Genomic DNA, 14,431 nt, shown 5'->3' on the forward strand with positions numbered 1-14,431 from the left:
ATTAAAAAAAAATCAATTACTAATTTATCGAAACCAATTATCATTTATGCTTCCCTTCAACATCTATTCTTACACAATGAAAAAACACTTCAAATTCGGAGACCAACATTCTTCCTGTAAGAAAATAATAATTAAAAAAAAATTAATTAGAATTTATCATTTATGTTTGAAAAGAATAGGTTTTAAAAATTATCAACAAGCTATTTAAAATTAAAAAAAAGAAAAAATGGTAGTCATCTGCCCTTATTTTGCTGCCCCTTTCTCTGTTTTTTCAATGATACCTCCCTCTAACTCCAAATCCTTCTTCTCTCTTTCAAACATCAATATTATCAACAATTTCCTGTCTGTTCGAAAGCTCCATAGTTGGAGGTGTTCTTATGCTTTCAATGTGTCTCTTTCACCAACGCATTCTGCGTCATCATCAAGCAGTACGTATCACTCCTTCCTATTTTCCACTTCTTCAAGCATATACTCCTTTCTCTACCAACATCATCTATAATCAACACTCCATCCCCTCCTTGTTTTTGTTTTCGTGTTCATTCAACAATCTCCTCCTCTCCTCCTCTATGGTAAAATCAAAATATAGTTTATTTATTGGTAGGGACAAAAAAAAAACCAAACTGATCCGGCCCGGCCGTAGAAATAAAATAACAATTACTGTTGTTGTGATGTAATAAAATAGAAGAGGTACTATATTTTTTTATTTATAAATATGTATTTTTTTTAGCCATCTTTAATATATTGATATTATTTATACATTGGATGGGGATGGGAGATATTTCTTCTTTTTACCCCTCATTTTATCTAATTTATCTAAATGGAATTATTAATAAAGTATTTATGGATTTTATGGATATGCATGGAAATATCTAAATAATTATATATTCACATAATTAGATAAAGATAATGAAGAGAGATTAAAGGCTCCCTTCAAGCCTTCATTTTCTATTTTTTATATTATGTATCATAGTAATTATCCCTTTTCAATTTGGCGAGAGATGGTTAAGTGGACTAAAGTGTCGGATTGCTAAACTCAGTTTTCTTGACCATCTTCCTCCTCGCAGGTGCACGGCTAGGCGTCTTCCTTTCGCGAGTGTTTCTCTTTTTTTCTTTTCAATATTAAAAACAGCCTTGGCTAGGTCCACCAGAATCGATGCAGCCTCCAACACTACTTACAGTTTCGGCTTTTATTTGTTCTTTCCTTCCACCACCACAAGATCCCCTCCTTCTCTTGTAGATTTGATTAAGTCTGTAACACTGATCTCCATTCCCAACCCTTCAACTGTTTTGCTCATTCACATGTCTCGTACAATTTTGAAGTGATGAAAAGTAAGAAAAAACTAAGATGAAAATTGATGTGGAATTAGTTATTTATAACATTTAATCTCATTGGATTGTTAATTCGATGTAAATTGGTTTTATCTCTTCCCTAAAATCTAGTTGAATAAAATTTGAAGAATCTTGAGCACAATTTATCTTCTAACAATTCATTTAAATGTTAATAAATATAGCCAACCAATAATCTCATGTCAGAATCTTTTATCTCCTGCCACACTATTAGAAAGCAGCTTTTTGTTCTTATTATTTTTGTGTTTAAATTTATTAAAATTATTGTTAACGCTATTTTAATTAAATATATACAATTTTTGTAGAAAATATAATTTTAATTACGTTTATCTATGTAGGTAGATAAATTAATTTACACCTAATTAAGAAAGGTATTTATTATGAGTATGAAACATTGATATAAATAGACATTCAAATTAGGTTATATTTGGGAGCCTTCAATCTTGTATTTAATAAATTTATAAATTTTAAAAATATAGAATAAAATATAATTTATTAGACCTACAATTAAAAACTAAAAATTAAAAAACTATGACCTTGGTTATAGTTTAGAAATTTAGTAGGTATAAATTAAAATTATGGAGAACAAACTTAATACAATATTATATTAGATTTATGTATCATTTACATCTATTCAACTTTGTTACTCTAATTTTCTAGTACTAAAATTGGATCTTTACTATGATAATTTAAGTAACATTCTAAAGTGCAAGTGTAAGAGAACGAAAAAAATAGTAATAATAATCATCTTAAGATGATAACATGAGGTAACAATGATATATACATAGTAATAATGAGGTAACAATGGTATATACATAGTAATAATAATCATCTTAAGATGACTAACATGAGCTAACAATGGTTTGAATATACTCATTTTTTAAAGTTCGATCTTTGTTCTAAAAACAATTTAAACATTAAGATTTTTATTATATCAAAATTTATTTTTTAATAATTTTAACTATATCGTTATTCAATCCATCTTATTTTGAGTACATATGAAACATATAAAGTTTCATGAGTAGTACTTTATTATTTACATGTACACAATACTTGTAAATTATTTTGATAACATAATGTAATCAAGTTTTAGGGTGGACGCGGCTCGACAAGCTTGACCATACTAAAAGCGCCGTTGATGCTATGACTCCGAGATGGTGATTTGAACAGATATTCAGATTGTATGACAGATTTATTGACAGTGAAGTAACCATTGGCGTAGTCAATAATAAAGAATAGATAAAAGACAATCAATTCAACCACAGCCTCAGAAGCTTTTGGGAAAACATGTAAGGAACTAAGGGTGGATTAAGCCTAAAATGTAAGAGATGACAATGGTGAGGGAACTTTGTATGACTCTTTTTGGCTTTGGTTTTTCCAATTCTAGCTCAAACCTATTTCCAAATTAAACCATTATCAAATCTACCCTTATTTAATGTACAATACTCATGATTTAATCATAATTATATATCTCTGCTCTTAAATTTTCTAATTACTTGAACCGAATATTTACAAATTAATTGGAGAAACATCATACATACCTTATCATGAGAGCAAGTCAAGGTTGGTGATTTTTCCTAAGAGAATTATCAACCAGTTCATATTTGTGTGATTCTATTCTATTTTTTTTCAAAATGGTGAGTACAGCAGTGTGCTGAAATAGTCTTGATTGAAATTGAAATTTACATCAAACACAAAATTATGCTTATGTTTTTATGGACAAAGATGAATAAGATACCACATTTTGTGATAATGGTTAGAAGAAATGGAAGGGTATCCCCACTGGGCATCCTCCATCCAAGTCTTCGATTTTATCTTCTTTCTTTTTCTAATCTCACCAAACTCGAAGTGACATCAAATGTGAGAATTATTTTGAGTGTATATGACACAAAGTTTCATATGTTATACTTCATTATTTAAGTGCACACAATACTTGTAAATTATTTTGATAATACAATATAACCAAGTTTTAGGATTGACGCGATTGGACAAGCTTGGCCATATGGAAAGTGATCGCTAATGCTATGGCTCCGATGAAGGCAATTTGGACAACACTCATGACGTGTTTATTGACAATCAAACCCAAAAACCAAGAGTGCCACCAAAATTAAAATAACACATGCAACCACATCTTCCAAAGCTTTTGGAAAAAACATGTAAGGAATTAAGAGGAATAAGTCTCCTAAGATGTAGGAGATGACAATGGTTAGGTTCTGACTTTTTTAATCTCAGCTCAAACCTACTTCCAAATTAAACAGGTTTGTATAAAAAAAAAAAAAAAAAAAAAAAAAAAAAAAAAATTAAAAAAAAAAAAACGTATGTTAGATTTCTTAGAGAAAAGTGTAGGAAATAGTCTGCATGTTGTTCATAGCATATATATATATATATATATATATTTTTTTCAATCATCCTGCATACAAATTGCTCACCATGATTATCACGATTCGATTTTGAAGGTACCGAAACTCGGACCGCGACTAGAAAGACGAAACCAAAAAAATAAATAAAATAAAATAAAACAAACGTACAATAAAAAAATAAAAAAATAAAAATTCAATAAGATCAAAATAAAAAGAAAAAAGTCTTATTGTTTCAAATATTACAAGGAAATACAAATATAAAAGAACATACTAAGGACTACGAAATCTAAAAATGGACTGACACTCTAGAATAATCCCTCCATGATCGTAGAGCTCTCGTATGCTCCTCCACTTCGACTAACAGCTTGCGAACACTTGAAGATGGAAGAAAATAGGGATGAGTATAAAATTATACTCAATAAGCCACCTACTTATAGATTCTCATCCCGTTTCTCGCGTAATAGATTCCCACTGGTTTTTCATTGTCTCAACTATGTCTGATTCTAGTCTTAACTCCCTAAGAGTATTCTAGTTCTCCATCCCTTCATTTCAAATCCTAAGAGTTTCTTATGTCAGTGAATGATTGGTGTTCCTCTGCAAGACTTTGAATGACTGGTGTCCGTCCACGAGGCGCTATCTCATAAAACTATCATCTTCCTGTTTGTTTCCATAAAATGTTATGTTTCTAATAATGAAAAATACAACTAATTAACGACCACTATCTTGCATTTAAATCTTAACAAAATTACACTTTAATCCAATATTTCTCTATCTTCTTTCAAATCCCTCTCTCTCCCAACTCATTGACGCATGGTTGTAATTATTCGCCTTCGCCTGTTATATATTAAAATTTCATTAAATAACTATTTAAATTATATATAACTTTCCAAGAAAATATTTTTTATAATCATAAAATATTTAATTAAAATCAATAAAATTAAAATGAATGGAGATAGGGAATTAGATTTAATAAACATAAACCAAGATAATTATGTTTTTGAAACGTTGAATAAGGCATTTTTAACTTTAAGTCCAAATGTTGTAAAATTCAGAATCTATAGTTATCTTTTAATAAATTTATATGATAAATTGGAATTGTTTTTTAGAAAATCCATTTGAAAATATGAATTCAAAATTAGAAAATCATATTAGGAGTTAGTGTGACACTCAAAAATATTTATTTGTTTTCTTTTAAATTCTTTTATTGAAGATTTCAGAGGTTAAATTTTGAGGAGAAGAAAAGGAAAAATTCAAGAAACTTAATAAAAATATAAAATAAATTCATAAAAAAATGGTGAAATTCAACCTTAGAAAGGTGTAAAACAAGTCTTTTCAGCCCCATCACTATTCAATGGGTTTGTAAAGGAAAAAAAAAAAAAAAAAAAAAAAAAAAAAAAAAAAAAAAANTTAAAGAAAACGAGTTAGATCGGATCACTCCTACCAAGCGATAAGCACGTAAGAGTAGTATTGTCGAGCTAACTTTAGGTCGATTTGAGTAATGTGTCACGGCGACTAGGTACCATAATCATGAGCGGAAATCGCCAGAGGTTTCCAGAATATTGCAATAAGAGACTACAAGAAGATTGTTTACTAAGTATTTTTTTTATACTCACCTCATTTTTCATCTTATTTTTGAGAAGTAACTCAAAAAAATAAAATAAAATAAAATAAAATAAAATATGTTTATGTCCTTCTATCATACCCCAACTCCAAATCCCACATTAATGTAATGCTATCCCATGCTTTTACATCAAAATTTTCTAACAGCTTCCTAATTTAACGAAAGCTAAACAAAGTTGAGCCTCATCCTTACGGAAGCTCCACAGTTGGATATGTTCTCCGGCTTTCAATGCTGTCTCTTCCACCCACGCATTCCACTGGGTCATCAAGCAGTAGGTATCACTGCTTCCTATTTTCCACCTCTTCAAGCATATACTACTTTCTCTCGCAACATCATCTATTATCACCACGTTCATCCCCTTCTTGGTTTTGTTTTCATGTTCATTCAGCAATTCCTTCTCTTCCTCTGTCGTAAAATCGAATCGGAGTTTATTTATTGGCAGGGACAATCGGCCATGGTTCTTGCTTATATCGGTATGTTGAACTTGTTTTTGAATTACTAAATGAATTTCCCTCCCACCCATTTCCACAATTCGCTCTCTCATCCCGTCAGACATCTCTGGAATGGATGGGTACTCGGTTTTCTTAACCATCTTCCTCCTCGTCGTAGGCGCATTGCTGGTAGGCGTCTTCCTTTTGCGAGTGTTCCTACCTTTTTCCGTTTCAACAATAGGAACGGTTTTGGCGAAGTCCATCAAAGTAGATGCAGCCTCCAACACACACGGATCAGTTTCGGCTTTTATTTGTTCTTTCCTTCCCCCACCCGAAGATCCCCTTCTTCTTTTAGGTATGTAAATTTGGCTTAGATCGGGAATTGTAATCTCCATTCCCAAACTTTCAACTCTTGTGCTCATTCCCATATCTTAATCACACAAATTTTGAACTCCAAAAAAAGATGAAAGGCTAAGAAAAACGAAGAGAAAAGCTGAGAGTAGGAAGAAATTGAAATAACTTGAAGATGGTTGAGGTGTACTTAGTTATTTATAAAGTTAATTTCCTAATTCGATTTGATTTTTAATTTGATTTAAATTCATTTTATCTCTTCCTAAAATATAGTTTAGTAAATTTTAAGAATCTTTGCAGTGAAAATTTAAATGTATAATCTCCTATTAGAATCTTTGCAATGTCCATTTAAATCTTAACCAAATTTTTATCTGGGCCGCACACTATTACAAATCTTATTATTTTTGTGTTCAAATCTATTAGATTTATGGTTAATAATATTTTAATTAAATATATACAATTTGTGTAGAAAATATAATTTTAATTCGGTGAGCAGATAAATTAGTTTACATTTAACAAAGAAAGTTGTTTACTAGAAACGTGAAACATTAGCTTAATATGGTTGATACCGAAGAAACATTTGAGTTAGGTTAGCCTCCCTCTTGAATTTAATAAATTTGTAAATTTTAAGAAGGTTGAATAAAAATATAATTGATTAGACATAAAATTAAAAAAATTAATAATTTATTAAGAGATATTTTAGACATAAAATTAAAATTGGTACAATGTTAATACAATAGAGTTCTACTTGTAATGACAAATTAAGTGAGTAAGAGAACTGAAAAATGGTAATAATAATCATCTTAAAATAGCTCACATAAGCAAATAAAACCATTGTGTGCATATACTCTTTTTATTGAATTTCATATTTGTTCTAAAAAAAAAAATTAAAAATTAAAAATATTTATTACATTCAAATTTAATCTCTACTAATTTTAACTACATTTTAACAATCGTTATTCAATCGATCATCTATGAGAATTATTTTGAGTGTATATGAAATATTAAGTTGTACTTTATTATTTACGTATACACCATACTGAAAGTAGTTGTTGACGTTGTGTCTCTAATGATGGTGGTTTGGACAACGCTCATGACGGATTTATTGGTGGTGAAGTAACCTTTGGTGTAGTCGATAATCAAAATTGCCACCAAAGTTAAGACAACCGATGCAACCACAACCTACTTTTGGAAAAACCGGTAAGGAATTAAGGGATTAAGCCTCCTAAGATAATGTAAGAGATGACAATGGTTTGGAAACTTTGGACGACTCTTTTTTGGCTTTGGCTTTTCCCATCCCACTTAACCTACTTCCACATTAAACTATTATCAAATCGACCCTTATTTAATCTACAATAATCATGATTTAATGATAATTATATATAGTTTTTTCTCTTAAATTTTATAATTACTTCGAATTAAATATTTCCAAATCAATGGTTGAAACATCATACATACCTCATCATGAAAGCAAGTTAAAGTTTGTGATATTTTTCTTAAGAATATTAACAACTGTCAAGAGTCCTGATTGGAATTGAAATTTATATCCACAATTGAAGTCATTTCATAAAATTAGGTGATTCAAATCAAACATAAAGTGAATGAAGAAAAAAAAAGAAATTAAAAGAGGCAAAATGTAGAATTGAATGGGCGACGCCTTGCACTATCATGAGAAAAACACGTGGAGGGAAACATTCATCAAATACATAGACGGCAATGAAAAGGAATCTGAATAAATTTCGTAAAAGTTGAGAAATAATTAATTTATATGTCTAACTCTGTTCTCAAACTTTTATAGATGTTAATGAATTATTTATTTATGAATAATTATTATATTGGTGATTAATTGTCTAAGAGACCATTATTTGTGATATAATTGTTAATAAATGAAAATGAAATAAAATTCAATAGATTAAAATTATTTAATTAATAAAAAATTTAATAAATTTTTCTATTAATTATCTAAAATTAAACTATGCAATAATATTGTTTGAGGTACCTCAAAAAAAAAAAAAAAAAAAAGGTCNATTTCAATAGCATTTTGATACCAAAGTTATTAATTCATAGGTATCTTATTCAATGATATCCCAAACAAAATAATTCATCAATTAGATGTATCTATCATAGAACAAAAATTAGATGGGTTGTTTTCTGGTTGAATTAGCAACGTTCTCCCCTTCTTTATCTTAAAATTTAAACGAAGTTTATTGGTAGGTCTACAAGATGTCATGATTTTTGTTTACGTCGGTATTTGAAGTTGTTTTTGAACCATAAGGTGAATTTCGTTCCCACTCATCTCCACGATTTGCTCTCTTAACCCTGACAACATCTTAAGAACGGTACTCATTTTGCTTGCACATTTTCCTCCTTTTGTAAGTGTTGCTAATTTTTTAATTTTCAACGTAAAAAATAATCTTGGTTAGGTCTATCACAATAGATGCATTTTCCAACACCAACACCAACTTTGATTGTTCTATTTTTCGGCCGCACCAGAAGAACCTTGTCTTTTTGAGGTAGGAACTTAATAAAAATATCAAATAAAATCATGACAAAATAGATAAAAATGGTCAAAGTCTTTCAGCCCCATCACTCTCCAAGGGGTTGTAAAGAAAAAGAAAAAAAAAAGAAGAAGAAAAAAATAGAGTGGATGTTAGGTTTTTTAGGGAAAAAAAGGGTTAGAAAATCGTTTTCAACATTCAAATACGTTCATAGCATTTTCTTGGCTAAGCATCCTATATAAAAATTGCTTAGAATGATGTGCACTATTGATCTGGACTTTTAAAAGATCAAAACCGATAAAAAAAAAAAAAAAAAAAAAAAAAAAANGAAGAACCAAAGATATAATTTATGGGTTCAAGAATATCATTTTCTCATATATTTGAGCGTTTAAGTGAAAGAATACTTATGAAAATTGTTCTTATAGTTTAGGGGATTATTTTGAACAAATCATGTCAAGAAAGTCAAGAGAGAAAATGCTTGAAAGATATGTTTTCAATTAAGGTCATGCATTTTATTTTTTCATAGTTCACAAAATTGAATGAAATTAATTTTTTTGGATTGCTCGATTGGACTTCTTCAAGTAATATTTATAGGGATCGGCAGAAAATGCTAGCATATGAACATACTTTTACGTAGGTGGTTAGAATATGCATGATTATGAATTTATGAGGGCAATTTTGGATAAGAATGCATCGTATGGTAAAGGAAAATTATGAGAATGCCACTTTGATGAGATTGTATGATGCATGTTATTTTAATGTTTTCACTAGGCTAGAAAAGATGATGAGATGCTGTAATTTTCTTCTCCCTGTTGAGCTTGGTTGACTGTTTAGATAATGTATATCGTGCTTTTGGTGATTGATAAAATTATTTCCCTAACCAAGTGTACATGAAAATGTAGGATAAATTTAGGTGATTTATTGTGACATAGTTATCTAGATTAGAGTGTTAGAGTTTGCCTTGTTAAATGATGACCTAGGTCAGAATGCTTTCAGTAGATCGAATGCTTTAAAATCGTGAGTGACGATTAGGAGTCTAGACCCTAGTGCTCCTAGACCCAGATAAATTAAGGAGTTAATATAAAAAGTCCACATTTTAAGTCACTTAAACGTCATAAGAACCTAGTAGACCTCCATAGCACCTAGGATCTAAGGTTGCTGTCAAGACCACTAATAGTGTGCTCCGATATCCCAATGTCCCAATAACGTTATCAACGACCTAGGTTAGATCTGAATACCCCCCACCAAGCGATAAGCCCATAGGAAGGGTCTCTAGTTAACCTTATCCAATAATGTTTAGAGAGAAACTAAGTTGTTGTATAATATATGATGAAGTTACGCCGCAACCAAGGACGTCGGTCATTCACTACCTAGGTACAACAAGTTATCTAAGTCTAAGTACAAAAAAATTGAGTAATCTAACTAGACTTTAAGGAGTAAGAGTCAGACAAGAGGATCACTCAAAACTTTAAGACCTTCCTAAAGACTCAGATAGCTATAGAGATTATGCATGAACTTCCTAGAGCTTAGAAAAAAGTTAGCCTTTTCTATGTGCAATGAAAGTCTACAGGGTGTTTTTTATACTTGTCCTATTTTTCATCTTTTTTTCAAGTGACTCATGACCACTAGTTGACGTAAAAGAGTATTCGAGAGCTGTGCAATTACATAGTGGGATCGTCTCAGGACGTCAGTCTTGTATGTCTATTTTGCATCCTTTATATTTTGTTTAAAATCGTACCTCAAATCTATTCGTGGTTTGTAATAAACTTGAAAACACCGGTTTATAATTAGACTTCAGTTTTTTTAATTATGCAAAATTTTACTTTTATTATATTTACTTATGTTTGAGTTCTAGATTCCAAGCTTCAAAAATTGAGTTATAATATTTTATTTATTAAACCAAGTACTTTTCTGTGAATTTAAACTCCTATACACTCAACTCAAATGAGTATATTTTTTTTTTAATAATTAAAATCCTTAAATAAAACATCATTTATTGTACTAAATACTTAATTATTGAACTTAAAAACAAAATTTTTGTTTTGTAATTGGTATATAAGATTTAAGTTACATTATTATCGTTCGTATATTCACACTAACTTTCATTTGGATACGTAAATATATATATTTTTGGGTACTTTAATACATTCAACAAATTTTATATTACTCATGGTACTTTCCATCCATCAAAATTTATTAATAATAATTAAAATGATTCTAAAATTTATAAGGAAAAATTGAACAGTAAAATAGCTGAGATTACGTTAAAAAACAATAGTTGTTCCGATGTCCGGAAACCTAATGCTCTTAGGATTTTAATTACTTTTATGACACAGTTTCTATTGGAAACTAAAAAAAAAAAAAAAAAAAAAAAAAAAAAAAAAAAAAAAAAAAAAAAAANCGGCTGTTGGTCGTCTCCTCTGCCGCAGCCGTCATCTTCTTTTATGCATGTTTATGTCCTTCAATCGCATCTCCAACTCCAAATCCCTCATTTTCTCTTCTTCTCTTCTTTCTCAAAGATGAAGTAAAACCCACAAATTTCCATTACCAATTTCCTAATTTAACCAAAGCCAAGCAGAGTTGAGCCTCATCTTTTCTGAAGCTCCACAGTTGAATGTGGTCTCCCGCTTTCAATCCAGTGGCTTCCACCAACGCATTCCACTGCGTCATCAAGCAATACGTATCACTGCTTCCTATTTTCCACTTCTTCAAGCATATGTTACTTTCTCCACCAACATCATCTATTATCACCACGTTCATCCCTCTCTTGTTTTTGTTGTCATGTTCGTTTAGAAATCTCCTCTCCTCCTCTGTCGTAAAATCGAAACGGAGTTTATTTATGGGGAGGGACAATCGGCCATGGTTCTTGCTTACATCTGTATGTTGTAGTTGTTTTTGAACCACTAACTCAATTTGGCTCCCACCCATCTCCACTATTCGCTCTCTCAGCCCCGCTAACATGTCAGGAGTCGATGGGTACTCTGTTTTCTTGAGCATCTTCCTCCTCACAGGTGCTTTGGTTGGGGGCGTCTTCCTCTTACGGGTGTTGCTAATTTTTTCTTCAATATCAGAAACAGCCTTCGAAAGGTATATCAGAATCGAAGCAGCTTGCAACGCAGGTTCGGTTTCTTGCTTTATTTGTTCTCTCCTCTGGATGGAGCAAGATCCCCGTCTTCTTTTGGGTATGTAAATTTGGTTTAAATCTGGAACACTAACCTCCATTCTCTACCTTCTCAACTCTTAATCACAGATACTCCGAAATTCAAACAGATATGAATTGGTGTTTGTAGAAGAAATTGGAGGTGATGAGTACTTACTAATCTCCCAATTCTCTTGCAAAATCTAATTTCCTATTTCTATTGGATTTGAATTCCTTTTATCACTAAGTTCCTAAAATCTAGTTAAGGAAATTTTGATTTAAATTCCTTTTATCACTCACTCTTCAAATGTCTATTAGGAAAATTTTAAGATACGAACCAGCTAGTTGTTCTTATTATTATTATTATTTTCCTTTTTCCGTTTTTCATCTCTCCTAGTGTAAATTTGTAATCTCTCATAAAAATTATGTATTCAAACTTATTAAAATTATTGTTCATATATTTGAATTAAATTGAGTTTACGCTAAACTTTTCAATTTTTATATTACAAAATTGTTTATTTAAAAAATGTTTTATTTGTGTCTATTAACGTAAATTTTAAGAAAGTTTGTTATTAGACACAAAATTAAAATATATAATTAAAAAATATATTAAAATTTTATTATTGGGTAGAAATTTTGTTTATACAAAATTAAAAAGTTTAATAACCATTTATTCCATATTTATTATATTTTTTTAACAAATTGAGTAACTTCAGAGTTCGGATGAGAAAGGAAAAAATAATCGTTTGCATATACTCATACATACGTAGTAACAATTATTACATATTTTTTTTCAATCTAAAGTAAAAGGCTTTCGTCTTCAAAACTAAAAAATGGACGTGATTATTCATTTATCTCATTATTTTCTTAATTGAAAATTACATAATGTTCTTCCATGGTAACTGAATGAAGCAGAATTTTTTTTGTTCTTGCATGGGTCACTAAAAAACTGAGTATATATAATTAATCAGTCAAAACTTTTAAATTTTTTTTTTTTATTACGTGCAATGCTAATTATCAAAAATTTAATTTTATATCAATATGTCTTAAATTTTAAGAGTTTTTTTTTATGGCACTAATTAGTATGAATATGCAATTGAATAATAAAACTATACATATTTATTTTAAAAATCAAATACAAGTAATGATGATTTGATAATAATAATAATAAATGGTTTAATATTAAAAAACAAGAGTAAAAATAGATAAAAATAGAGTGAAGGAAGTTGAAGATTAATTACTATACTATAAAAACATATCTTTAAAACGTTTTTTTAGTTAACTGTACTTTTAAATTGGAGTTTTGTTAGTATCATTGTTTCATGATTCTGTTGGTCTATTGATTGCCTAATTATGGATAAATGGATTACACCCTTGTGTAAGACTTGAAGCCTCAAATTCATCATCTCTCCCAAAGCTCCAAAGTTGGATGTGGTCTACAACTACGAGGGCAGACGCTTCCACCAATGAATTTCACTATGTCATCATTGCTTTCGATTTTCCACTTCTTTAATCATATGCTACTCTCTCGACTAAGGTGATGTATTATCACTAACTTCATTCCCTTCTTGTTCACTCAACAACTTCCTCTCCTCCTCCCTCTGTAGTAAAATCGAAAAGGAGTTTAGTACTAAAATCGAAAGGAGTTTATATGCAGGCAAGCACAAGCCGCCGTGGTTCTTGCCTACGTCTATATCTTGGAGTTGTTTTTGAACCACTAGGTGTATTTTTGTAATAACACAAAAGTAAATAAAGAAATAAACAAATAAAAATAATTATAAAATAGTTAAAATAATAATATTAATAATAATTAATTAATTAAAAAAAAAAACAATCTTTCTCCACTCATCTCCACTGACCTCTCATCCTTCCCACAATTATCTCTCCTCAATCCATCCTTACCCCATAAAGTAACAATTACTGCAAAAGGAAAAAAAAAAATAACCTTTACCTAGTTGAGATTCACAGGAGATTTACGTGGAAGATAGATCTAATGAATAAGGTATATATTAAATCTTCATTTTCTTTTATCCTATTTTTTTATAAATCACAACCAATTATAGTTAGATCGAATTATTATGAGTTAGAAACTAAATGTCAATCATTTATACGATTCTAATCAAATGAATAGATTAAAGATAGAATGACCAAGAAAACTTATGAATAGGAAACACTCAGATAAGAAAAGATTTGAAAACATAGATCACTAGAAATTTGGAATGCATGGGAACAAATTAAAAGGAAACAGATAAAAAAAAAAGATTTGGGAATTAAAAACCACAAACTAAATATAGAAGGAAATGTAAACACATTGGGTAAATAAAGAGAATAGTAAAGCTCAGAATAACTTGAAATAGCTGTATCTACTTTCTTATACGAGAGTATGAAAAATAAGATTTTTAATAAAAATATAATTATAGATATATAATATTTTAGGCTTTTAACAATGGACCAATGTAAATTAGAGAAATAATGTTGTAGAGTTCAAACCTGAAACTAATGTCATGGGCTCATATAGGTTGACTCGGATTTCAAAGGACGAAATCGAACTTTAATTAAAGATATATTCGTGACAACGACTTAAGCTAGCCAGGTAAGTGACCTTACTATCGGCATGGTTATATTTTGATGTTGACACGTGCCCTGTGGTTCTGCACGTGTCATATATATTGATATGTGTGAAT

The 14,431-nt window shown here is 29.9% G+C and overlaps 1 protein-coding gene across 1 annotated transcript; it reads right to left on the minus strand.

The window, feature by feature from the left end:
* Positions 1 to 11,152: 11,152 nt before the first annotated feature.
* LOC111808725 (B3 domain-containing protein At2g31420-like) lies at positions 11,153 to 11,830 on the minus strand. The gene has a single exon (XM_023694875.1). The coding sequence runs from the start codon at positions 11,828 to 11,830 to the stop codon at positions 11,153 to 11,155; it is 678 nt and encodes a 225-aa protein (XP_023550643.1).
* Positions 11,831 to 14,431: the final 2,601 nt, after the last annotated feature.

This window comes from Cucurbita pepo, chromosome LG13, assembly GCF_002806865.2.
Source record: "Cucurbita pepo subsp. pepo cultivar mu-cu-16 chromosome LG13, ASM280686v2, whole genome shotgun sequence".
NCBI lineage: Eukaryota > Viridiplantae > Streptophyta > Magnoliopsida > Cucurbitales > Cucurbitaceae > Cucurbita > Cucurbita pepo.